The 27,462-nt window shown below is 30.9% G+C and overlaps 1 protein-coding gene, 1 long non-coding RNA gene and 2 pseudogenes across 2 annotated transcripts; 3 read left to right on the top strand and 1 right to left on the bottom strand.

Annotated features, from left to right (window-relative positions):
• Positions 1-781: 781 nt before the first annotated feature.
• Positions 782-3,620, bottom strand: LOC123897332. Its single transcript, XR_006804952.1, has 6 exons — positions 3,545-3,620; positions 3,289-3,335; positions 2,509-2,560; positions 1,768-1,832; positions 1,620-1,671; positions 782-1,056 (listed from the first exon to the last, which is right to left on the bottom strand). It is a non-coding gene; the product is annotated as an uncharacterized LOC123897332 (long non-coding RNA).
• Positions 3,621-6,737: 3,117 nt separating this feature from the next.
• LOC123914044 lies at positions 6,738-7,594 on the top strand. Its single transcript, XM_045965020.1, has 3 exons — positions 6,738-6,892; positions 7,089-7,189; positions 7,278-7,594. Exons 2-3 carry the CDS (start codon positions 7,096-7,098, stop codon positions 7,418-7,420), a joined length of 237 nt encoding a protein of 78 aa, XP_045820976.1. The 5' UTR covers positions 6,738-6,892; positions 7,089-7,095; the 3' UTR covers positions 7,421-7,594.
• A 5,416-nt stretch (positions 7,595-13,010) lies between these two features.
• LOC123914026 lies at positions 13,011-18,308 on the top strand (annotated as a pseudogene).
• A 1,090-nt stretch (positions 18,309-19,398) lies between these two features.
• Positions 19,399-24,696, top strand: LOC123914036 (annotated as a pseudogene).
• The last annotated feature ends 2,766 nt before the right edge of the window (positions 24,697-27,462 follow it).

Here is a 27,462-nt window from a genome sequence, read left to right as displayed (position 1 = left end):
TAGGTATATCCAGCACAAATAAAAAGAAAATCAAACAAACCTTTACTCAAAAATTAAAAGATGTAGTCTTGTAAAGATGACACATAAGTACAATATGTTAAGGAAACATAGGAGTTGTATATAACATGCATTGCAACAATGTCTCACTCGTTGAATATGAAGAAGAAAAAAAAAAAAGACACAATGAGATTACAAAATTTTAGAAAATTACTATTTTTCTACGATAAAACTAATAACTCTTCCAAGCTTCAAATATAAATTTCAGATGCCCATATATGTATGAGGAGTGATTGTACATAAAGGTTTGACACTCAAAATAAGTACACAAAAAACAACATTAAAAGGGTTATCTTTCACCTTTCATAATTTTTTTTTATACTGCTCGTTTGTAAACACTATAATTTTATTTTATTTGTTATGAGATGAAACACTATGATTTATGAGATTGCTTTTAGCATATATAATGACTAATAGAATGAGAAAGGGTGGAATTTTTTTGTAACTTAAGCTTAATTACATTAATATTAGAGATTAATTTATTATACATAAAAAGAGAAAGTGAGAAGATTTTCTACAAACCAAAAGAGTTACAACATAAAAGCTCACATCATACAAAACACAGATACAATTGTTTCTCCTCTACATATAGTAAACAATTACCGGACTATATAAGAGAGATTGATAAGATTTTTTCTACAAATCAAGAGAGTTACTACATCATAAAAGTTGACACTATCCAACTCATACATACAATTGCTAACCCTCTACATAGTAAACAATTATTATCATTAATCTTATCTTTTCATCATACATATACATGTCATCTATCTAGCTCAATCCAAAGAAGTTTGAAAAAAGGTTTGGAATTAAATTAATTCCACAACAATATATCAAATTCTACAATTGTACAACTATATTTTTTAATTTTATGACAGCTTACTAAAGTTCCCGATGGCATAACTTGTATCCAAACATGCATCTGTCACTTCAAGCTTAAATGTTACCCTTTATATGTTGCGGTAGCAATCAACCACTCCATTTGCACGCCTCAAAAAGCTACACCAAACACAAATTGGTAGGTGCTTAAATTAAAAGAGTAATATCATACGCTGATTATTATGAAAAAAGGACACAAAATGAAAATACAAATCTTTGATTATTATTCTCCTTCTGCAATACACACACCTCTCAAATTGAAAGTCCACAAACCCATATCTAGCAAGAGATTGTTCATAAGGCACATATATATATAGTCAATTAATGTCACGTTTTAATTTTTTGTGGGAATTGAAAGGCTAAGAAGATTTTTTGATAGGAAAATAGTAAAAAATTGCTAATATTAAAAGAGTGTACTGTTTCAAAAAAATGACAACTTTTCATATGATTTAGGCCATAAAAGTTAATGAGAAAGTTATTTGGGAGTTACAAACATGAAGGAAACATAAGAGTATACACAATAACAATGCATATGAAAAAATATGAGTTTGTAGAGATGACACATAAGCATAAGAGTTTTTGTAGAGATGACACAGCAAAACAAAGTTTGCTTTACAATTATATATATATATATATATATATATATATATATATATATTTGCCACTTCAAGCTTAAATGTTACCCTTTATATGTTGCGGTAGCAATCGACCACTCTATTTGCACGCCTCAGAAAGCTACACCAAATATGAATTGGTTAGTGCTTAAATTAAAAGAGGAACATCATACGTTGATTATTATGAAAAAAAAGGACACAAAACGAAAATACAAACCTTTGATTATTATTCTCCTTCTGGAATACACACACCTCTCAAATTGAAAGTCCACAAACTCATATCTACCAAGAAATTGTTCATAAGGCACATATATATATAGTCAATTAATGTCATGTTTTAATTTTTTGTGGGAATTGAAAGGCTAAGAAGATTTTTTGATAGGAAAATAGCAAAAGATTACTAATATTAAAAGAGTGTACCGTTTCAAAAAATTTACAACTTTTCATATGATTTAGGCCATAAAAATTAATGAGAAAGTTATTTGGGAGTTACAAACATGAAGGAAACATAAGAGTATATACAATGACAATGTATATGAAAAAATATGAGTTTTGTAGAGATGACACATAAGCATAAGAGTTTTTGTAGAGATGACACATCAACAAAAAAAAAAGTTTGCTTTACAATTATATATAGATTTTTTCTCTTATAATTTGGGACAAAAAAATGGGCTTTTTTCCTTTATAATTTGGGACGGAGGGAGTATTTCAAAGATAGTCAAATATTCAAATCTATCCATAAAAGTATTTTAAAAGAAATTAAGCACAAAATCATGAAAATTGAATAGAGCAATAGCAAACACACATGATAAAAATATTCAAGAAGGCATGACATTGTGACACAATAGGACTTTTCTACGTTGATTGAGATACAAATGACGAATTTGTGTTCTGCAAACACATAAAAAAATAACTCAAGATATAAAAAATAAACGAAGTGCAATATTTATTCAATTACCTCTTTTTTTTTCTTCTAACATTGATTGAGACACAAAAAATGAATTCGGGATCTGCAAACACACACAAAAGAATATAAAATCCTCTTGATTCTAATTGTTATGCAGACAAATTGAGAGCAAAATTAAAAAAAAGAAAAGAAAAAAAGAGTAGCAATCTAAGAAAACAATATGAATAGTCAAAACATGTGTCAAGAGTAAGAAAAATAACAAAAACTATCAAACATAATTGGATACCATTGAAAATTGTTTGGAGAAAATGATGACTATCCAAAACAAAATTTATACCAAAATTAGTGAGCTTGTGTACTGCTTATAGAGTCCACCGTCTGATACAATTTTATTTATATATATACTATAATAAGGAAGAAAACGTCAACTTAAAATTTAATTATGGTGTCATGTGTACTATTACTCTTTGACTCCATGTATTCTTTTCTAATTATTGTTGTTGGTTTTTGTTTATGAAATTTATTGGTTGTTACATAACTTCTCATGTGCCACCGAAAGAAGATATAAGTGGTTGCCTTAAATTTTTCCATTTAATCAGTTATGCGTTTTTTTTTTTAACATCAATCAAGTAATGTGCAATGAGCTTAAAAAAAAAAAAAAATTAATGTGTAATGAAAAATGACACATAAACATCAACTCTTGCTTAGAAAATGTCTAATTTTATAAAAAAACTCAGCTCATATTTCTTAAATTTAACCTATTATTTTTGGATAAATTAAGAAAAAAAAAATAGTATAATGAATGATTAAAAAAATAGCACAATGAATAACCTTTTTTCCTTGTATGTTGATTAAGACACAAAGGTCGAATTTGTAATCTGCAAACACACAAAAAAAATATCAATTTTTTTATGTAAATATCAAATTCTCTTGATCCTAATTGTTATGCTGAAAATTTGAGTGCAAAATTGCAAAAAAAAAAAGAAGCATCAATTTAAGAAAACAATAAACTTTTTATTAGAAATAATATATAAATTGGTCAATTGAAAAATAAATCTAGGAACAAAAGAGAAGAAAGAAGAACTACTTGACCCATAGCAAATTAAAGGAGAAGAAGAGCAAAAAACATCTCCTTAGGATTGATGCATTTTGTTATCTGCAAACACACAAAAAATATCAATTTTTTTACGTAAATATCAAATATTCTTGATCCTAATTGTTATGCAGAAAATTTGAGTGAAAAAAAAGAAGCATCAATTTAAGAAAACAATAAACATTTTATTAGAAATAATATATAAATTGGTCAATTGAAAAATAAATCTAGGAACAAAAGAGAAGAAAGAAGAACTAACCGGCCCATAGCAAATTAAAGGAGAAGAAGAGCAAAAAACATCTCATTAGGATTGATGCATTTGGTTATCTGCAAACACACAAAAAATATCAATTTTTTTTTACGTAAATATCAAATTCTCTTGATCCTAATTGTTATGCAGAAAATTTGAGTGCAAAATTGCAAAAAAAAAAAGAAGCATCAATTTAAGAAAACAATAAACTTTTTATTAGAAATAATATATAAATTGGTCAATTGAAAAATAAATCTAGGAACAAAAGAGAAGAAAGAAGAACTAACCGGCCCATAGCAAATTATTAAAGGAGAAGAAGAGCAAAAAATATCTCCTTAGGATTGATGCATTTCATGGCAAGAATTTATAGCATAAATCATTTGTATGTTATAATTGTTTTTTAAAGTCATTGGGGTAGGAATTATTAATGCATACGTTTTTCTTGTGGGAATAATGATGACATTTAGTTACATAATATTATCTCTTGATCTTCAACTCTACATTATTGATCTATTTAGACAATGAAATTAGAAAAAACTGTTTTTTTTTTCTTCCATAAATTACATGGGAAGCTAAATAGTTGGTGGGGACAATGTTTAAATATATATATATATAAAATAATAATTATTATTATTATGTTATTAAATAAAAATAAGGATGACACATAAGCACCAACTTGAGCTTAGAAAAAAGGCAAAAGGGAAGAGCTTTCTTAGGCTGCCATATCAGCAAAAAAAAGTTTGCTTTACAATTATATATAGATAGATAAGAAAACGTGTATGTTTTGCTATCACTACAAAAACGTGCGTGTTTCGGATGAAAACGTGCGTGTTTTGTCAAACAGGCGGGGAATGAATGGGATCCGCATCCAATGTGAATGTTCTCAGTCTCACTCAGCTCCTTGTTAATTACTAATTATTAATTTTTTTTTTTTACGATGAGATGAGTTGAAGATCGAACCAAGATCTATAGACTATAGCTTATTACCCAAATTTCTCATTATTAGACCAAAATCTAATGGCTTTACTCAATTAATATTATTATTAAATGCAATTTTATCCAATGAAAATTTGGCCTTTCTAGCTATTTTAATAATCTATTTTCTTTTCCAATAATTTTTGTTTTTTGGAATTTTTTATCAATCATTTTATTTTTGGGTCATTTTTTGTGATTTGACATATTAATTTATAACATTACAGTATTTATTAAATTTATTTAAGCGGACATGGATATTTTGTGTGATCTAGTAAGTGTTACTAAAAAAATGAGGGTACATGATCACTTATCACCGTTCTTGATGAAGACTAAACTTATGTAGATACCGGTTTATTGAAAGGTTATACGATTGATGAGAGCTTGGAGTTCGAGATTCGCATTTCTCAATTTCAATTTGCTGATATACTTTAATTGTGAGAGATAAGAGTTGGGCATAGTTAGAGTTATCAAAACTATTCTAATTTTGTTTGAGTTGATTTCCGGATTAAAAGATAAATCGCTCACTACATTTGAAAGAGATTAAAATAACTATTTGCATGTGATTATAGTTAACCTATATTATGCATCAACAATAGTTATTGAAAAACACTGACTAGTGTCTCAAGTCTCAACTAATTAAATTTTTCATTGACAAAAAAGTGTAATTAAATTTTTAAAAATGCTAAAAACACTTGTGTAAAAAATTAAATTAAAACACTATTTTCAATAGAGGAATCAGTCAATTTAGTTCCTAAACTATCACTCTCTCACCAACTTAGTCCCTAAACTATTAAAAACAACTAAAAGGTCCCTAAACTATATTCACATCCTTCAATTTAGTCCTCATAAAAATCATTTTGTGATTCCTAACAAATTTGTTATAATATCTTCAAGGCACTTCTTGACACAGTAGCATCGATGAAAAAAGCTAGCTCCTACTAGTATTGGGGAAAAGATTCTCTCCCGTGAATTTTTTTTAAGTGAAATCTCCACCCTTTATTTTTTTCATCACTTGTAATTTTATTTATTAAAAAATTAAATCAGTGGATGGATGGGCACACTTGAAGGTATCCAGTGAAAAACACAGTGGACACAACCCTCACCCATTACCAATAACACAACCAACCTGCAAAGATAATTCACCATACAATGCTTAATTTAATAAAACTTTGTTAGCATACTACATACAATGACACTTTTGTACCCTTTATGTCATCATTATATATACACACTAACACACCCTAAAACATTCTTTATAATAAGAAAACAACAAGTTAACCGAGGACTAAATTGACGGATTAAAAATAGATTAGGGACCTTTTAGTTATTTTTAATAGTTTATGAACTAAGTTAGTGAGAAAATGATAGTTTAGGGACTAAATTGATTGATTACTCATTTTCAATACAAAATTACTTGTTTTGATTTTTTCAATTAGTGCACTGACATGACCCATAGTTATTTTACCCACATAAAATACAAGGACGGTGGATCAAACATCCAACATTTTGTTTGACAAAATTGCATTTTTAGTCCCATAATTTAATTTTAGGAAACTATTTGGTTATTTAATTTCTCTCTCTCTCTATTTTTATCCTTTTGGCCCTTCATCTATGTTTGCATATAATTTTTTAAACTTAAAATCTATGATTTTTTTGGGGACATATTATATATTTATGAGACTGAGAGTGCATCAAAAAATAAAAAATAGATTTAAAACTTAATTATTAAAATTTATATCCAATTATGAAAAAAAGACAAATACATCACAAAAAAAGAAGATAAATAACTAAATTATTATCTGAAATTAAATTAAGAGACTATTAAAATAATTTTACGTTCTCGAAAAGATTAGTCTCTACATATCTTTAGTTTACCAAAAAATAGTTTTACTCTTTTTTTTTTTTTCTTTTTTTCTTTTTCCTTTCTTTATGAGAATTGTGAATTCAAAATGTTAAAATTTAAAAAATTGGCTTTTTGGGACTAAAACTTCTTAACAAGTTTTATGTAGCTCCGGTTAGCATTTCCCATTCACCATCATATTACAGCATAGTGAGTAGTGACCGATACTAGTAAGCGAGTATTTTGGACACCACACAACAACAAGATAGAAAACAGAGTAAGTTCTCTTTTATTATCTGTTATGTTCCGTTCTTTTCGGCTATTATACGACGAATGCTTAGTTTCTCATTTACGATTGTTAAAAACGCACACCACCTGTTTGCTAAAATGCACAACTGATTGCATCTCTTCTTTACTCTTTGTTATATCTTCTCTCTGAGACTAAATTACTTCCTTTCAATCTCCTTGCATAGTTTCTCCATGGATCTCCAGGATTTCCTTATTCGTGCTCGAGTCTTCAAACTTTACAGGCAAGCTTTGAGAGTTGCCGGTCGAGCACCCCCTCCTGCTAGAGGTACACTTTCTCATTTCATTTTGATAATTAAATTCTGTAGTCCTAATCATGATTCGCAACGTTGCTTGAGATGTAATGGACTGTGCAGGTGAACTGAGGCAAACAATTAGACAAGAGATGGAAAATAATCGAAACTGCAATGACAAGCAAAGGATCCGTTACTTGATCAGTGAAGGCTTGGAGAGATTGAAGCGACTAGATGAAATGCTTGATATGCAAGGTCACCGCTGATCCACTCAATGTGTATGTAGTGTATCATTTTGTAATAATAACATAAAATCCCCATGCCAAAACTATAACAAAATAATTTAGTCCATGTGTTTTTTGACAGATGTTTAAACTAATATTATTTGTTCATAGTTAGTTTGTCTTGGTCAAGCATTATTATTTATATATTTGGTGGTATTTTGTTATCTAATCTTCTTACTCGTTCTACTACCAATAGGTTTTTTCCTATTATTCCATAATGACCTTGGCTTAAGATTTATAACTTGAAAATTTGAACCAAGAAGTAAGTATATGAAAGCTTGATTCCTCTACGAAAGGAATCACAGTGGGTGACTAGAAAGACGATTGCCAAAGTAAATTGAATTTGGTTTCTTTTGTTATTCAATTTGAATGAATGGTTGAGTGAGCGAGTGTGTGAGAAATTGGGAGCAAATCATAAAGTAGAGGCAAATTCTCACTTCTAACTGGAGAATCATAAAATTTTTTCAAAAATAAATGAGGAAATGATTAGAAGTTTACATGATAATCCCATTTTGTTCATGTCTCATGTGCCAACGAGAGTCGGCTCTGGTGAATTTGAATCTTCTTTAAGAAGTGTATCAAATCTCTTACTGCCAATTGTTTCACTTTTCTTAGGGGACATCTCCTGTATCCACAAGCTATAGCTGCAGCTGAGTAGCTCCCCCACTGAAAGCCCTCATTGTGTTAACGACCAAGTTGCAAATGTTTTGGCTAATCATAGACTGCTGTTAAGCAATTAACATAGGATTTTTAATGTTTTTTCTCATTTCATTTCCTATCATTGTTCCCAAGATCATTTGGATTTAGAGATGGTTTCCAAGATCATTGAAGGAGACGATCTTCCATTTATCGATGGTTGGAGTCTGGTTTCAGAGATTACAGTTATTTTGAATAGTTTTGGAGGTTAGAGTTAATCACATCTATAGAGAAACAAATCTTTGTCCTGGTACTTGAGAACATAGTTCTCAGCTTTTAGCTAATTGTGTTTTCATTGCTCGAATTCTATAATTAGTGCTAGCCCCTTTGTTACTTAACTAAGACAGATTGGTCCATTTTATTTATTTTCAATTACAATAATCTAATCACTTGTAAGATATCAATTCAAAACTCAATTTTTAAAATTTGCAAATGTTGATAGAAACTCTGATTTGTCAGCTAAACAGTCACTAGCAACAATTTGAAGAATTCTCCTCCCCCCTCTCCCCAAAAAAGGACATTTTTGCTCTCGCTATAAAAGTTCGGAACGCAAATACTATTTTACACTTCAAAAAGTTCGAAAAAAATCTTTTCGGAGGAAGAGGGATTTTTCCCACAGTTTTTATTTTTGCCCAAAGGGTCCACTTAGGTGTTAGTCCAAATTTTTATAATTGTATGGAATTTTAGAATCCAAATTGTGTTTTCATTGCTCGAATTCTATAATCGAAATCGGAGGAATACATAAATTGGTCGGTAGTTATAGTCTTTGTGCTTAGCCGGTGACCTTATTTGATTGGTTTCTACAGACACGTTGTCTTTTATCCGATAAATCAATTGTCTCGCTCGAGTCTATCTATATCATTCTTCATTCTTACTTTGCATCATTTTTCCCCCTCTCTTCTCTCAACTATCTTCTTGTTGGTTCTTTTCAAAAGTTTGTGGGTAAAACGGCTTCATAGTTCATCATTGATCATTCATAACATTCTCATTCTTGTCCTTTGATGATGAAGTGTGAGAATATTATGTTGATCAATGAAAGACTGTTGAGATATGATGATTGAGAATGTTATGACTTGGTCAAATAAAAACTCACAAGGTACTTAAAAACTGCAACATAAATGGAACTCTCCTTGTGGTGGGTGTTGATTATGCCACTTTTGTAAGTGTGAACTAGGCATGACAACAAAACTCATACTCTTCTGCCCAAACTCGTCGTGACTTTTACGGAGAAAATCCAAATTGATTGAGTTTAAATATTATATTCTTTAGTTTTTTATTTGTTAATTCATATTTTATTTTTAATGATGATTATTTTCTTATAGATATTAATTTTTTCTTATTTATTTTTATAATATATTTTTCATAATTTTTAATATTTAGGTTCATATCAGTCAAAAAAGGACATCTAAAAAATTATTAGTTCATTTTTCAGATAAATAAGAGAACGAATGATAAAACGAAGTTCATGCACCAATTTTAAAATTTAGAGTAATGTTGAAAATATTGTATAGCAACTAATTTTATATGTAATTTTTTTTTCTTGAGCCAAGTTTCAAATCAGGTACTCTTGATTGCAAAGTGACTTCTCAATCAAGTGGCCACTTGGGAAACAGACTAATTTTATACTCCCTCCGTCCCGAATTATAAGAGAAAATAAAAAAATCACACTTATTAAGAAAAAGTAAAACATGAGAATTTGAAATATGTTTTTGTGGGTTTTCCTTAGAATAAGTTGCATAGGAAGATGTAAAAACAATTTTTATTGGTCGTTGTTTATTGAGAAAAGGGTAGAGAGAGAAAATTAAATGCAATTTGCATTTAATTTTATGAAAATAAGGGAAAAACATTCTTGAAAATGACTTTCTCCCTTATAATTTGGGACAAAAAAATGGGCTTTTTTCCCTTATAATTTGGAACAGAGGGAGTATGTAATTTTTGTAATATATATAAGGGTAAATAGTGTTATACCCCCTGCAAAATAGCAGAGTTTTGCGTTACCCCCTGCAAAATATTTTTTTGAGATTACCCCCTGCAATGTCAAGATTCTTTGCGTTACCCCCCTAGCTCAACAAGTGGGCATATGACATGGAAGAATCTTGACGTGGCATGACACGTGAAAATTAATTTATTTTTAATTGCCAACTCATTAATTAATGTGGGTTTTTAATAAAAAAATGAAAAAAAACTTAAAAGTTGTTATATTTTTATGAACTTACTTAAAAGAAAGTTTTTTTTTTTGACTAAAAGTTGTTATTATATATATAAAAAAAATTCTTATATATATATAATAACTAATAATAGAGTAACAAAAAAAAAACGAAGATGAATAAAAAACTAATAATAATAATAGTAACCAAAAAACTAATAATAATAATAATAATAATAACTAATAATAATAATAGAGTAACAAAAAAAAATTGCAATCACATGGTAACGCAAGAACAATCGCTTTGCCCTAACCCCCAAATTGAAATTGAAAACGAAGAACAATCGCTGCATATGAACGGAACGAAATTTTTTTTTCTTTAAATAAAAAAATTTCTTTAAAAAAAAGTTTCTTTAAAAAAAAAGATTTCTTTAAAAAAAAATTACCGTAAAAAAAAAAAGTTTCTTTAAAAAAAAAGTTTTTTTCATTTTTTTTTAATTAAAAAATAAATAATTACTGAGCTGGCAATTAAAAATAAATAAAAAATAAATTAATTTTCACGTGTCATGCCACGTCAAGATTCGTCCATGTCATATGCCCACTTGTTGAGCCAGGGGGTAACGCAAGGAATCTTGACATGTCAGGGGGGTAATCTCAAAAAAATATTTTGCAGGAGATAACACAAAACTCGCCTATTTTGCAGGGGGTATGACACTATTTACCCTATATATAATCACAAATAAATGTTTGTTGGGTTGGTAAAAAGTTTCCTGTGCATTTAACTCCTGTTGACTGCGTGAGAATTTCTTTAATAAATTATCTATTATCAGTATCTCTATAAATGTTTTTTGAACTTTGAGGCATGCTGATAAATATAGTTTTACATTATCAAAAATAAGTATTCCAAGTTATCGTATTTACATGGACTCGTGCGATATTAAAACAGTTCAACAAATTAACATTGTTCTAAGTAAGGTTGTCAGAACCGGACCGGTCATCGAACCGGTGAGCTCATCGGTTCAAGGTTCAATTGGTCGGACCGGATTCAATCGGGGTCGAACCGTTTTTAATTAAACATATATTTTAATTAATATATAAATAAAAATATATGAATAATTGCTCAATATTTCATAATTTCACACATTAAAAAGATAAAATATCACAAGTCAAAATAAAATAAAATTTATAATTCAAACCAAACGAAAAATAGATGAAAAATAAAAATCTTTCCTATTTTTGTTTCAGATTTTTTTTTTAAAAAAAAGTTAAAACGACGTCGTTTTGCCCTATTTTTTTTTTAAAAAAAATAAATAATCTGCAAAACCGCTTGAACCGCCCGGCCAGTTCACCGGTTCGTCCCGGTTCGACCGCGGTTCACGTGGTTTTTTGCCGGTCGATTTTTTATCCGTTTTTTGCTCAAAACCGAACCGTTTTCATGACCGGTTCACGGTCCGACCGGCCGGTCCGACCGGCCGGTCCGGTTTTGATAACCTTGGTTCTAAGTATATAAAAAAGGTGTTTGATGAGATTGATCAAATGCATTAAACATGAACCAAAAATCAGAGATATATATTGTCGATATTAGATTTTGTTTCTATTCTTAAAAAATATATGCTTGATCGATTATACAATCATAGTGTTTCAGTTATACCTTCACTTATCGCTCATTGTACGTTTCTGTGTCTAGTAAACGACAAGAGATCTATCGTATTTATTAAGCTTTGATGTCTCGCTCAATTAATAGATATAACAACAGTAACTTCCAATGGTGGGTTGTGGTTGTAAACCCAGCCCGATGTCTCGTAACTAGAATCTACAAATGAATACATTCCATGCTCTTAGATAAAAAGTCCGAGTCTAACACTTTTCAAATCAAATAATCAATTTGGGAATTTTAGTCATAAAAACATTAAGTGTATAAATAAACTTGTCGATATAATGAAACAAAACTTATATATAACCACTCAGATCAATTTTCTACAAGAGAATCATAATAACTACACCTAAACCTAACAATAGAGATAATTAGTTATAAATGACTCCAATGCATAGTAAGAAGAGATGGAAGGATTAATGATGTTGAATACTCAAGATTCTTCAATCTTGGTTTTTTCTCCCTCTAGTTGCTATCTTCTCTATGTTCTGGAATCAGATAAATGACTAAAAATACTTAAAATCATGTTTTGAGCTATATTTATAGTTTTTAGGGTTAGTCACGGTTGCTCAGCGACCAAATGGTCACCCAACAATGGAGGTTTCTTCACCTTGAAGTATTTTCCACTTCAATTAAGCCGCCTTTGCCTTGGAATGTCTCTCGTCAATAATTATAAGATAAGATCTTCATCCCCTTCTTTCTCAAGCTTAAAGGGGTAGGCATGCAATGACATCTCTCTCAATAAGATTTACTAATGTTATTAGAGTTACAAACTTCAAGTCATTGTCTCCATATGTCCTAGGACGTATATATCCTATCCTATTATACTAAAGGATGGTGGAGTTTGGAAGCAACTTTGTAAACCCTAATGAAACCCTAATTGATTTGCCCAATTGGTGATCAACAACCTTGCATATTGTCCAATCATCCTTTGCCAATTTCATCCACTCATGTGCTGCCAATTTTTATCCAATGATCATGTTCCACATGCCTAGCTGCAAGGTTTGGTCAACTTTAAAAGATGTCATCCATGCAAAGCTTCACATGACAAGTGTGTGGGTTGTGATGCAGAGGTAACTAGAAGCTTCCACATACTAGCAATATGTAACCCATGCATTGGGTCCACTGACATATATATTTCTCTTTTCCCAAATTTTTTTCATTTGTAAATTTTTTTTCTCTCTCTTCTCTCCCTCTCTCTCTCGTGCTCTCTCTTTTCTCACCATCTCACACTACTAACTCTTCTCTTTGCCTCATCTCTTCCTCCACCACCGCATCCACCACAACCTCCACCGCCCCCTACAAATCAATCTCCGAATCAGAACGTCCTCTCCGCTTCCGGTGATGCTGCCGTCATCAGAATCACATTATTCTTCCTCTCAGGTAGGCCGAAAATCATCAACCCTAACCCCCAAATTTCAATTCCTCAAATTTTGATCTTGCATGTTTGAAATCCTCCATGAAATTGGATCTTTGGATGTCAATAAACTCAATTGACTAGAAAAATCTCTTTTCTCTTTCAAACTGTTTTCGTTTTTTTTTTTTTAATTTTAATTGTTTGTTGTGTCAATGTGCTCATAAACTTGCTTAATATTTCCTTTGTGTGTTGATTTTGAGGTTGGATTGTTTGTGTTGTCTGTCATGTTAGTAATTTTGTGTGTTGATGTTGTATTATTAAAGTTTTTGCAGGACTATTAGGAGGCCATTTTTACTGTGGAAAATGCAGGATGCCAAGAACTGCTATACTTAGGTATAGATTTCATAAACACTGCATCTCTCTTTAAATAATCACTTGATGTTGTTAATTGGACATGATATCCTTACCTCATTTTTTTTAGGTTTTTAGAAAGAACTGCACAAGAATTGCTTCATGCAGCATTTTGCAGATAAAGGATGGATTTAGATTTAGCTTGAAGGTTTTGATTATCTGTTATAAGAGGTAGTTTCTCTTCTTGCATCTTTTACATTATGATTTTTTTTTTATTTGCGAATTTAATTAGCATTTAGCACATGTATTATATGTTCTTAATGTTCTTGAGTTTTCATCTATTTGATGTGAATTGCAATCAATTATAGTTATATCGAGACAATTGATACATAGGAATTACCTAAAACACATATCCAACACATAACAATTCTAAGAGAAAAAAGCCTAGGATTAAAAAAAAAAAAAGCACTAAGCAGCCATTGACACTGAAGCTATGCAGATAAATTTGGAACCCATGTTGGTGAATCATAATTGCTACTTTTAGGGGAGGGGGATAGATATTTATGGTTACTACTATTTTATAGGGATGGCTACATTATCATGGCTACTTTTTAGGAAGTATTGATCATCCAATCCTATATTTTTGCATAACTCCTTCACTAATCCACACATATTTTCTCATTGATCGAATACACCACTTTTCTAATTTTCTTTTCTATATGCGTTTTGTATATCCTATCTCAAAACTATCTTCTTCTAACCCTTCATTTTCCATATGGCATGCTCTCTTATGATTTTGAATGCTTTAATATACAATACTTAATTGGTTCACCTATTCAAAGAATTAAATCTTTGCTATGTTATGACACTACTCATGTTCTCAATTTGTGAATATTCATCTCTCTAATTGGCTTTTTGTGTTGGTTTTTTGCACGATCTATGAAAGAGGTAGGTCAGTTTCAATTTTTGGGTTCTCAATCTTAGGTTTGGTTTATGTTTTTCTGTTTCTTTGCTGGTTTTTCTTCTATTTTTCCTGTATCATTCTTGCTGATTTGTTCATCATCTTCTTTTCAATTTTTCACTATTTTCGGTTTCCCATTCATGAAAAGTATAGATATTGATTTTAATTTGATTGTACTCATGATTTGTGGACTATGAAGCTGAAATTTTAATTGTTGTACTCATGCTGGCTAGATATTGTGGTAGTTTTTCTCTTAAGTGACAGGGGAGACATGATGGGTTGGCTTTTCTGAGTTAAATTGTGTTCTGGGTCAATTTAAAGTTTATAGCATAGAGGTTTGCTTACAGCATAGGGTATAGTGCTTTACTGAATTGCTTATTCATTATTTTTTTAATGTTATGTATTATAGAGGTTTATTTAAGGTGGTAACATCATGGAATAACAGACTAATTATCAGTGCTTCTGCATCTGCAGCTGGAAATTCTAATCCTAACGGCGACTTCAATCCTTATGAGGTCAAAAATTTTACTCTCTAATCTATTTATTTACTTAATTATCTTAGAATTAATTGTTATTAATGTATGACATTGTGTTATTATTATAATTATATAGACTCTCTGTGTAAGCCCTATCGAGAAGTTCGACACGATCAAAACAGCATATACTAAGAAAAAGAAGGAAGCTGATATTAAGGGTGATGAAGAAACTGCTTCCAAAGTAACTTAACTGTTCTCTATTTTAATTTTTACTGAAATGTGTAATTTACTGCGAGACGGGACCGATGATTACTTTTTGCATTGATTCTATAAATGTGTCTTATAATGCTCTTAATTATTTCATTTTTTATTAAGTTGTTTGTTAGTAATCCATTTTGTTGTATGTTTTTATTTCAATTTTAATGTACTAACACATGTATTGTGAATCTAAGATTCGGCAAGAAAAGGAATATGACAAACTTTTGATGGCGGAATTGAGTAATCGGAAAAGGGGTGTCACTTCTGGATCATTTAAGGTAATGTAGGGGAACTTTTCTTTTCGCAAGCATTTGAAATTGCACACTACACATGAATACATGACTGTATAGAGATACTTTTTGTTGTGTGTTTCTCAAAATTTTATATGATTTCTAAATTGAATGCGCAGGTTTCAAACGAGATAAAGTATGCCGACAAGCAGCCAATTATACCTTGGGGACCAAGGTTTGTTATTGCTTCTCATGTTTCATGACATGGTAGTTCTGTTGCTGTATATTGTTCTATTATGCTGCAATGTGCTTGAGAATGGTCACCATGTTATTTCCCTGCTCTAAAGTTCCACCCACTTTATTTATGGTTGAATTGTGTTAATTAAGATGTCTATTATACTCAATGCGATCCAATTACTGTTTTATCATGGGTGGAACTTTGGAGGGGTGAACAGTTTATTATGCTATGTAGTAACATCTTGGAAGGAAAATCTCATTTTTCCTGCTGTATGTATAACTGAGATTTATTTTCGGCGTCAATTTCATCATGTTCTACATTTTCTTCAAGTTATATTTTTCCCGTTATCACTAAGCAGTGTCATTCTATTATCAGCCACTTGGATTTTTTGACATTATTTGAACTCCAATGCAATTTCAGGTCTGCTAAATCAAGTGAAAATGATGTGCGCATCAACTTGGCAATAGCTGCTGCTTTTGTGAGTAGTAAATGAGTAGTTGATTTTATTTATTTATTTTGGAATATACTAATGCTCAGAAAACATATTGGTGTTACGTCTTATAATGTAGTATTGATAAGAATTGTTTACTATTTTATGCAGACAGCTTGGATCGTGGTCACCCGTAGTGCTGATTATAAACCTTTGCAGTTTTTAGCCTTTACTTTTGTATATATGCTTTTTGTGAAGTTAAAATCCTTTGAATCTCCTAAAACCTCCACAGTTAATGTGAGTTTCATATTCTATGACAGCACACTCAATAAAATCTTCTATTTTTGAACTATGTTCAATTATCAATAGAATTGTATAGTTCATGATAATGTCGGGCTACAGGCAGATGGTGAAGATCCAGGAGAAGCATTGCGCATGGGAAAGAGACTACTCTGATGTTTAGCTGTTTCATCCTTGGTATGATTCAAGGATCACTCCTTTTCATCTTCCTTTTTTCTTTTTTTTTCTTTTTCTTTTCATCATGATATTGTGAAAAGACGAATTTGCATAATTTCCTTTTAATCTTTATTGGAACTAATATTTGAAGACAAACTTAGGCTTTTGTACTGTGCTGAACTTCCACTACGAGAGTAGGAACAAACTTTGCAAGTTATTGCTTTTGGGAAATATTGGACTTTGTCGATATAAGTTATTGCTTTTGGAAGGCCCAAACTAATTTATATTATATGTATTTTTAGTTTTTAGCTGAAAATATATTTTAAGCATGCTATTCAGTTACTTTGTGTCTCAAAATTCATTGTAGTCAAATACACCTGAAATTTCTATTTTCTTCTTACCATACATATTATTACTCCTTAAAATTGTTCAATATTCCAGCTAAAGATTAATACTTTTTGGTACATTTCTTGCAGGCTTACACTTTTGGTTTGAACATAATTGAGTCTGCAATTGGTTATATCCCATATCTTCTTTACAACAGTCAGGTATAAATCAATTCAGTTCTTCCTGGCTAAATCAATTGTTCAGAAACCTTGTGCGTAATATGATGATGCATGTCCTGCAGTTTATTTTTCTTAGGAATGCCGGAAATTTTGTTTGCATTCTTTATGTGGGTTTTCTTATCAAATGTCATTTTATTGCTCATTTTCCGTTGAAGATTTATGTTTCACAATTCAAAACTGTGTATTGGTTAAATGAGTATTACTTTTAATACATGGCAAGCTGTTTGGTTCCCATTTGATGCCATTATTTCAATGAACTCTTGTGCCCATGTTGATGAATTCCTTGATTTTATGTACTGCCATGGTTAATAATATGTAGCTTGGTGTTGCAATAGAAGTTGTGTTACCTTCTTATTTCTGGGCCTAGGCAATAGCGTGTCTTCAGCCTAATTTTAGCATATAGACTGTCGTGAACTTGTGATACAGCCATCCAATACAAGTCAATTATGTGTTTTAGATCAGATGTCCTACTAATTAAATTTGATAATGAACCTGTTTCAGTCCTTCCATAGCATATAAGATTTGACGAATGGAGGTATGCATAATTATAGATGCTTTACATTTTTGTGCTTATCTTGCTGCAAGTACATATGCTCAATTTGTCATTGTAATAATAATTTCCTTCAGAAATTTTTGTATATTCCTTTCTTTTGACTCTAGACTGATTCAAGCAATTAGGCACTTTCTGATTACATGTAACACAAATATTGTAGGTGTGGTTTATGGAGTGTGTAATGAAGACTCGGCATGGCCATATCAAAAAGAAAGGGAAGCTTCTGAAGAGCTCTATTTTGGCCTCAAAACTGCACAAGGTCTTCTAGAATTTATAGGTGCTTTCGTATGCTTTGAGTCTGTGTTAGGTGGTAGTTTAATTAGTGTAAATGAGAATGTTAGCAAGTGAAGTTGTGGCTTTGAAGAGATATTAGTAGTTTATTTAGAAGGAGCTTTATCTTTGCATAAGGATTGACCATTGAAACCGATTTTCATAATGAGTCTGATGTGTGGATATAAATAGTGGATCATATAAGTAAAAATTCATTTTTTAAATTCATTTTGTCTTTGGTTAAAAGTCACTTATGAATTATCAATTTTGTCAATTTTCTTTTTATTTTTGCTAGATGAGAATTTCAAAATATGATACAACTTTCTCAACATGGAATTAATGACACAATATTATTATAAGAATATCCATGGAAAAATGGTCACAGTTTTGTTCAACCTTAAAGTTTGAAAATCCTTCCAAGTTATATATTTTTTTTCAAGGCTCAGTCACGGGTCTTTGAAAGCTCCAATATAATCATTGATAGTTTGGTGTTGATAATTTTTACCTAAAAAATTGTAGACCTTTTTATAAGTAGGGCGTAAAAATTATGAATCTCTCTATCAATACTCGAAGGTTGAAGTATCTCGAAAAAGTTATAAACCTTTCTATAAGTAGAGGTTGAAGTGTGAATCTTTTTATTAAATTTTATTAATGTCACGGGTCTTTGAAAGCTCAACTATAAAATTCGATGTGACTGAGCCATCTAACAATAGGGTGATTCACGGGTCTTTGAAGGCTCTACTATAAAATTTGATATGACTGAGTCATCCACTTATGAAAGGAAAGATAGTCGACAATAAAAAGAATGTCCGGGTTGGTTCTAACTCGAATGATCCAATTGAGCTTTGATTTGTTTTGTAATGATATTACAATTAAATTACTTAATTTTCATATGTTTATGACTAATTTCCTTTGCTCATAGTTTCCATGATTGGTATATATAATGATGCTCCCCCGAAATGATTTTCGTATGTTTATGACTAATTTCATTAGCACGTTGCATCCATGATTGATATACACATGATGCTCCGCCGAACCCGTGCAACGCACGGGCAGCCATCTAGTTATACTAAAGGATGGTGGAGTTTGGAAGCAACTTTGTAAACCCTAATGAAACCCTAATTGATTTGCCCAATTGGTGATCAACAACCTTGCATATTGTCCAATCATCCTTTGCCAATTTCATCCACTCATGTGCTGCCAATTTTTATCCAATGATCATGTTCCACATGCCTAGCTGCAAGGTTTGGTCAACTTTAAAAGATGTCATCCATGCAAAGCTTCACATGACAAGTGTGTGGGTTGTGATGCAGAGGTAACTAGAAGCTTCCACATACTAGCAATATGTAACCCATGCATTGGGTCCACTGACATATATATTTCTCTTTTCCCAAATTTTTTTCATTTGTAAATTTTTTTTCTCTCTCTTCTCTCCCTCTCTCTCTCGTGCTCTCTCTTTTCTCACCATCTCACACTACTAACTCTTCTCTTTGCCTCATCTCTTCCTCCACCACCGCATCCACCACAACCTCCACCGCCCCCTACAAATCAATCTCCGAATCAGAACGTCCTCTCCGCTTCCGGTGATGCTGCCGTCATCAGAATCACATTATTCTTCCTCTCAGGTAGGCCGAAAATCATCAACCCTAACCCCCAAATTTCAATTCCTCAAATTTTGATCTTGCATGTTTGAAATCCTCCATGAAATTGGATCTTTGGATGTCAATAAACTCAATTGACTAGAAAAATCTCTTTTCTCTTTCAAACTGTTTTCGTTTTTTTTTTTTTAATTTTAATTGTTTGTTGTGTCAATGTGCTCATAAACTTGCTTAATATTTCCTTTGTGTGTTGATTTTGAGGTTGGATTGTTTGTGTTGTCTGTCATGTTAGTAATTTTGTGTGTTGATGTTGTATTATTAAAGTTTTTGCAGGACTATTAGGAGGCCATTTTTACTGTGGAAAATGCAGGATGCCAAGAACTGCTATACTTAGGTATAGATTTCATAAACACTGCATCTCTCTTTAAATAATCACTTGATGTTGTTAATTGGACATGATATCCTTACCTCATTTTTTTTAGGTTTTTAGAAAGAACTGCACAAGAATTGCTTCATGCAGCATTTTGCAGATAAAGGATGGATTTAGATTTAGCTTGAAGGTTTTGATTATCTGTTATAAGAGGTAGTTTCTCTTCTTGCATCTTTTACATTATGATTTTTTTTTTATTTGCGAATTTAATTAGCATTTAGCACATGTATTATATGTTCTTAATGTTCTTGAGTTTTCATCTATTTGATGTGAATTGCAATCAATTATAGTTATATCGAGACAATTGATACATAGGAATTACCTAAAACACATATCCAACACATAACAATTCTAAGAGAAAAAAGCCTAGGATTAAAAAAAAAAAAAGCACTAAGCAGCCATTGACACTGAAGCTATGCAGATAAATTTGGAACCCATGTTGGTGAATCATAATTGCTACTTTTAGGGGAGGGGGATAGATATTTATGGTTACTACTATTTTATAGGGATGGCTACATTATCATGGCTACTTTTTAGGAAGTATTGATCATCCAATCCTATATTTTTGCATAACTCCTTCACTAATCCACACATATTTTCTCATTGATCGAATACACCACTTTTCTAATTTTCTTTTCTATATGCGTTTTGTATATCCTATCTCAAAACTATCTTCTTCTAACCCTTCATTTTCCATATGGCATGCTCTCTTATGATTTTGAATGCTTTAATATACAATACTTAATTGGTTCACCTATTCAAAGAATTAAATCTTTGCTATGTTATGACACTACTCATGTTCTCAATTTGTGAATATTCATCTCTCTAATTGGCTTTTTGTGTTGGTTTTTTGCACGATCTATGAAAGAGGTAGGTCAGTTTCAATTTTTGGGTTCTCAATCTTAGGTTTGGTTTATGTTTTTCTGTTTCTTTGCTGGTTTTTCTTCTATTTTTCCTGTATCATTCTTGCTGATTTGTTCATCATCTTCTTTTCAATTTTTCACTATTTTCGGTTTCCCATTCATGAAAAGTATAGATATTGATTTTAATTTGATTGTACTCATGATTTGTGGACTATGAAGCTGAAATTTTAATTGTTGTACTCATGCTGGCTAGATATTGTGGTAGTTTTTCTCTTAAGTGACAGGGGAGACATGATGGGTTGGCTTTTCTGAGTTAAATTGTGTTCTGGGTCAATTTAAAGTTTATAGCATAGAGGTTTGCTTACAGCATAGGGTATAGTGCTTTACTGAATTGCTTATTCATTATTTTTTTAATGTTATGTATTATAGAGGTTTATTTAAGGTGGTAACATCATGGAATAACAGACTAATTATCAGTGCTTCTGCATCTGCAGCTGGAAATTCTAATCCTAACGGCGACTTCAATCCTTATGAGGTCAAAAATTTTACTCTCTAATCTATTTATTTACTTAATTATCTTAGAATTAATTGTTATTAATGTATGACATTGTGTTATTATTATAATTATATAGACTCTCTGTGTAAGCCCTATCGAGAAGTTCGACACGATCAAAACAGCATATACTAAGAAAAAGAAGGAAGCTGATATTAAGGGTGATGAAGAAACTGCTTCCAAAGTAACTTAACTGTTCTCTATTTTAATTTTTACTGAAATGTGTAATTTACTGCGAGACGGGACCGATGATTACTTTTTGCATTGATTCTATAAATGTGTCTTATAATGCTCTTAATTATTTCATTTTTTATTAAGTTGTTTGTTAGTAATCCATTTTGTTGTATGTTTTTATTTCAATTTTAATGTACTAACACATGTATTGTGAATCTAAGATTCGGCAAGAAAAGGAATATGACAAACTTTTGATGGCGGAATTGAGTAATCGGAAAAGGGGTGTCACTTCTGGATCATTTAAGGTAATGTAGGGGAACTTTTCTTTTCGCAAGCATTTGAAATTGCACACTACACATGAATACATGACTGTATAGAGATACTTTTTGTTGTGTGTTTCTCAAAATTTTATATGATTTCTAAATTGAATGCGCAGGTTTCAAACGAGATAAAGTATGCCGACAAGCAGCCAATTATACCTTGGGGACCAAGGTTTGTTATTGCTTCTCATGTTTCATGACATGGTAGTTCTGTTGCTGTATATTGTTCTATTATGCTGCAATGTGCTTGAGAATGGTCACCATGTTATTTCCCTGCTCTAAAGTTCCACCCACTTTATTTATGGTTGAATTGTGTTAATTAAGATGTCTATTATACTCAATGCGATCCAATTACTGTTTTATCATGGGTGGAACTTTGGAGGGGTGAACAGTTTATTATGCTATGTAGTAACATCTTGGAAGGAAAATCTCATTTTTCCTGCTGTATGTATAACTGAGATTTATTTTCGGCGTCAATTTCATCATGTTCTACATTTTCTTCAAGTTATATTTTTCCCGTTATCACTAAGCAGTGTCATTCTATTATCAGCCACTTGGATTTTTTGACATTATTTGAACTCCAATGCAATTTCAGGTCTGCTAAATCAAGTGAAAATGATGTGCGCATCAACTTGGCAATAGCTGCTGCTTTTGTGAGTAGTAAATGAGTAGTTGATTTTATTTATTTATTTTGGAATATACTAATGCTCAGAAAACATATTGGTGTTACGTCTTATAATGTAGTATTGATAAGAATTGTTTACTATTTTATGCAGACAGCTTGGATCGTGGTCACCCGTAGTGCTGATTATAAACCTTTGCAGTTTTTAGCCTTTACTTTTGTATATATGCTTTTTGTGAAGTTAAAATCCTTTGAATCTCCTAAAACCTCCACAGTTAATGTGAGTTTCATATTCTATGACAGCACACTCAATAAAATCTTCTATTTTTGAACTATGTTCAATTATCAATAGAATTGTATAGTTCATGATAATGTCGGGCTACAGGCAGATGGTGAAGATCCAGGAGAAGCATTGCGCATGGGAAAGAGACTACTCTGATGTTTAGCTGTTTCATCCTTGGTATGATTCAAGGATCACTCCTTTTCATCTTCCTTTTTTCTTTTTTTTTCTTTTTCTTTTCATCATGATATTGTGAAAAGACGAATTTGCATAATTTCCTTTTAATCTTTATTGGAACTAATATTTGAAGACAAACTTAGGCTTTTGTACTGTGCTGAACTTCCACTACGAGAGTAGGAACAAACTTTGCAAGTTATTGCTTTTGGGAAATATTGGACTTTGTCGATATAAGTTATTGCTTTTGGAAGGCCCAAACTAATTTATATTATATGTATTTTTAGTTTTTAGCTGAAAATATATTTTAAGCATGCTATTCAGTTACTTTGTGTCTCAAAATTCATTGTAGTCAAATACACCTGAAATTTCTATTTTCTTCTTACCATACATATTATTACTCCTTAAAATTGTTCAATATTCCAGCTAAAGATTAATACTTTTTGGTACATTTCTTGCAGGCTTACACTTTTGGTTTGAACATAATTGAGTCTGCAATTGGTTATATCCCATATCTTCTTTACAACAGTCAGGTATAAATCAATTCAGTTCTTCCTGGCTAAATCAATTGTTCAGAAACCTTGTGCGTAATATGATGATGCATGTCCTGCAGTTTATTTTTCTTAGGAATGCCGGAAATTTTGTTTGCATTCTTTATGTGGGTTTTCTTATCAAATGTCATTTTATTGCTCATTTTCCGTTGAAGATTTATGTTTCACAATTCAAAACTGTGTATTGGTTAAATGAGTATTACTTTTAATACATGGCAAGCTGTTTGGTTCCCATTTGATGCCATTATTTCAATGAACTCTTGTGCCCATGTTGATGAATTCCTTGATTTTATGTACTGCCATGGTTAATAATATGTAGCTTGGTGTTGCAATAGAAGTTGTGTTACCTTCTTATTTCTGGGCCTAGGCAATAGCGTGTCTTCAGCCTAATTTTAGCATATAGACTGTCGTGAACTTGTGATACAGCCATCCAATACAAGTCAATTATGTGTTTTAGATCAGATGTCCTACTAATTAAATTTGATAATGAACCTGTTTCAGTCCTTCCATAGCATATAAGATTTGACGAATGGAGGTATGCATAATTATAGATGCTTTACATTTTTGTGCTTATCTTGCTGCAAGTACATATGCTCAATTTGTCATTGTAATAATAATTTCCTTCAGAAATTTTTGTATATTCCTTTCTTTTGACTCTAGACTGATTCAAGCAATTAGGCACTTTCTGATTACATGTAACACAAATATTGTAGGTGTGGTTTATGGAGTGTGTAATGAAGACTCGGCATGGCCATATCAAAAAGAAAGGGAAGCTTCTGAAGAGCTCTATTTTGGCCTCAAAACTGCACAAGGTCTTCTAGAATTTATAGGTGCTTTCGTATGCTTTGAGTCTGTGTTAGGTGGTAGTTTAATTAGTGTAAATGAGAATGTTAGCAAGTGAAGTTGTGGCTTTGAAGAGATATTAGTAGTTTATTTAGAAGGAGCTTTATCTTTGCATAAGGATTGACCATTGAAACCGATTTTCATAATGAGTCTGATGTGTGGATATAAATAGTGGATCATATAAGTAAAAATTCATTTTTTAAATTCATTTTGTCTTTGGTTAAAAGTCACTTATGAATTATCAATTTTGTCAATTTTCTTTTTATTTTTGCTAGATGAGAATTTCAAAATATGATACAACTTTCTCAACATGGAATTAATGACACAATATTATTATAAGAATATCCATGGAAAAATGGTCACAGTTTTGTTCAACCTTAAAGTTTGAAAATCCTTCCAAGTTATATATTTTTTTTCAAGGCTCAGTCACGGGTCTTTGAAAGCTCCAATATAATCATTGATAGTTTGGTGTTGATAATTTTTACCTAAAAAATTGTAGACCTTTTTATAAGTAGGGCGTAAAAATTATGAATCTCTCTATCAATACTCGAAGGTTGAAGTATCTCGAAAAAGTTATAAACCTTTCTATAAGTAGAGGTTGAAGTGTGAATCTTTTTATTAAATTTTATTAATGTCACGGGTCTTTGAAAGCTCAACTATAAAATTCGATGTGACTGAGCCATCTAACAATAGGGTGATTCACGGGTCTTTGAAGGCTCTACTATAAAATTTGATATGACTGAGTCATCCACTTATGAAAGGAAAGATAGTCGACAATAAAAAGAATGTCCGGGTTGGTTCTAACTCGAATGATCCAATTGAGCTTTGATTTGTTTTGTAATGATATTACAATTAAATTACTTAATTTTCATATGTTTATGACTAATTTCCTTTGCTCATAGTTTCCATGATTGGTATATATAATGATGCTCCCCCGAAATGATTTTCGTATGTTTATGACTAATTTCATTAGCACGTTGCATCCATGATTGATATACACATGATGCTCCGCCGAACCCGTGCAACGCACGGGCAGCCATCTAGTTTATAGAGAAAGTGGGGAGGGGATCTACCCTTTCATGTAGGGTTAAATGATTATACCAATTCTTTTATGAATAGTCATAAGGTATCAAACTATACTCTTTCATGAAAAGTTGAATGGTTCCAACCGATTATGAATTACTTTAGCTATAGGCTACACTATGCAAGCACACACTCACCATGTGATGTCCAACATCCATTGATCACAATATGGATATAGGAACATTATGACATTGGTCGTTCTGTGGTCGCTTGAACGTGTAACCAAGCGACCAAATCTAGAACATTATGTAAATATAATATGAATTAATAAATATTTATGATTTGATGATTAAAAAAGTTAAAAACATGCTGTAAATAAATATTTATGATTTGATGAATTAATAAATATTGGATGAACCTGAAAAATCAAATACTAATGCATTTGGTCTATAATATAAACCAAATCCATTGATTATTGGATGAACCTGAAAAATCAAAAATTTCTTATAAAAAGGACCATATGAAGTATTTTTATTTAACTCATTGTTTATTCAGTACTGTCATTAATTTTTTGTTATAAAAAATTATTATTTTACTTATTTAATTTTTTTAGCACTCTTTGGTAATTTATATAAGATTTGAAATTCTTACATGTTAATTTGGGGAAAAAGATGTAATAATATATATTTTATTTGCTATCATGTGCGCATCAAACACGTGATATGATACTTATTTTTTCTATCTTGTCTTATCATATCTGTACTAACTTTATATTTCATTAGGTCTCTATCGACAAACGAGTTCAAATATCTATTGTCTTATCTATATCTTTTTAACTTTGTAAAAAAAAATCTATATCTTTTTAGCTTAAAAAAAAACTTTCTATTTCAAATATTTGTACTAACTATATATATATATATATATATATATATATATATATATATATATATATATATATATATATATATATATATATACTTTTTTTACAGAACAATTTCAAATATGTATTGTTGTCTTATCTATATCTTTTTAACTTTGTCAAAAAAAAAATCTATATCTTTTTAGCTTAAAAAAAAGTCTATTCTATTTCATGAGTTTTTTATGCCGTTGGGTCACATGATAAATCATTTAGTATATGATGACTTTGTTACATATTCTAATTATTATATATATACGTTTCCATTATATTACCTTATAAGAAATTCTGAATTTATATTTTAAAAAGTATATTATATTATAAATTCTTCAATTTATAATAACCTCAACATAGGTAAGTTTCACAGAATTCTCTAGATGGGGTCTCTTTGCAAACAACAACCAAAATTGATTCAATTGAAGGATTTGATGCCATTACGTCCATGGAAGTCACCATCCCTACCACTCAGTGAACTTAAAGGAGTGCAATATATGAAGCTCAAGAAACCAATTGTTAAAGATGGAGTCAAAATTTATTGGGTGCCAAAATCTTTGGTAAAGGAAGTTGAAGAACCTGAAGTTGTAATTCCATATCAAGGAATTTTTGAATTTATTGATAGGAATGTCGTGAAGGCGGTAAAAAGGTGGATTGACAAGTTGGTTGGACAGACAGGTATCTAGCTAGCTAGCATGCATATTATATCTTTATCAAACTTTTTATTTTAGATTAAATCATCAATGGTGATGAATAAATGTTTAGTACTTTATGTGATTGTTGGAGTTTTATATTGGATCTTTGAAAAAATCTATTTATATTTCTCGAGTTTATTATAATGAATTAAGAGATGCTGCAATCCATGCTATAGATTTTAATCTTTAATGTTTTATTTATTTTGATGTTAAGAGATGTTTTATTAAGAGATGGTGCAATCCTCCTTTCAACGTTAGAAGTGTATGGAGACTTTTATTTAAACAAAAATCATATGTAGTCAAGAGCTGTGACGGAACCAGAAAATTTATAAAGTCCGAACAAAAT

This window comes from Trifolium pratense, linkage group LG1 (genome assembly GCF_020283565.1).
Source record: "Trifolium pratense cultivar HEN17-A07 linkage group LG1, ARS_RC_1.1, whole genome shotgun sequence".
In the NCBI taxonomy this organism is placed as follows: Eukaryota; Viridiplantae; Streptophyta; class Magnoliopsida; order Fabales; family Fabaceae; genus Trifolium; species Trifolium pratense.
Note: the sequence above shows the minus strand (reverse complement) of the source record. Positions and strands in the feature narration are given on the sequence as shown.

Excerpts from the sequence above, each read along its gene's own strand:
- LOC123914044 (XM_045965020.1), top strand. The coding sequence starts at position 7,096 with ATGGATCTCCAGGATTTCCTTATTCGTGCTCGAGTCTTCAAACTTTAC. Across the intron at positions 7,190-7,277 it reads AGCACCCCCTCCTGCTAGAG|GTGAACTGAGGCAAACAATT; the intron begins GTACACTTTCTC and ends TGGACTGTGCAG.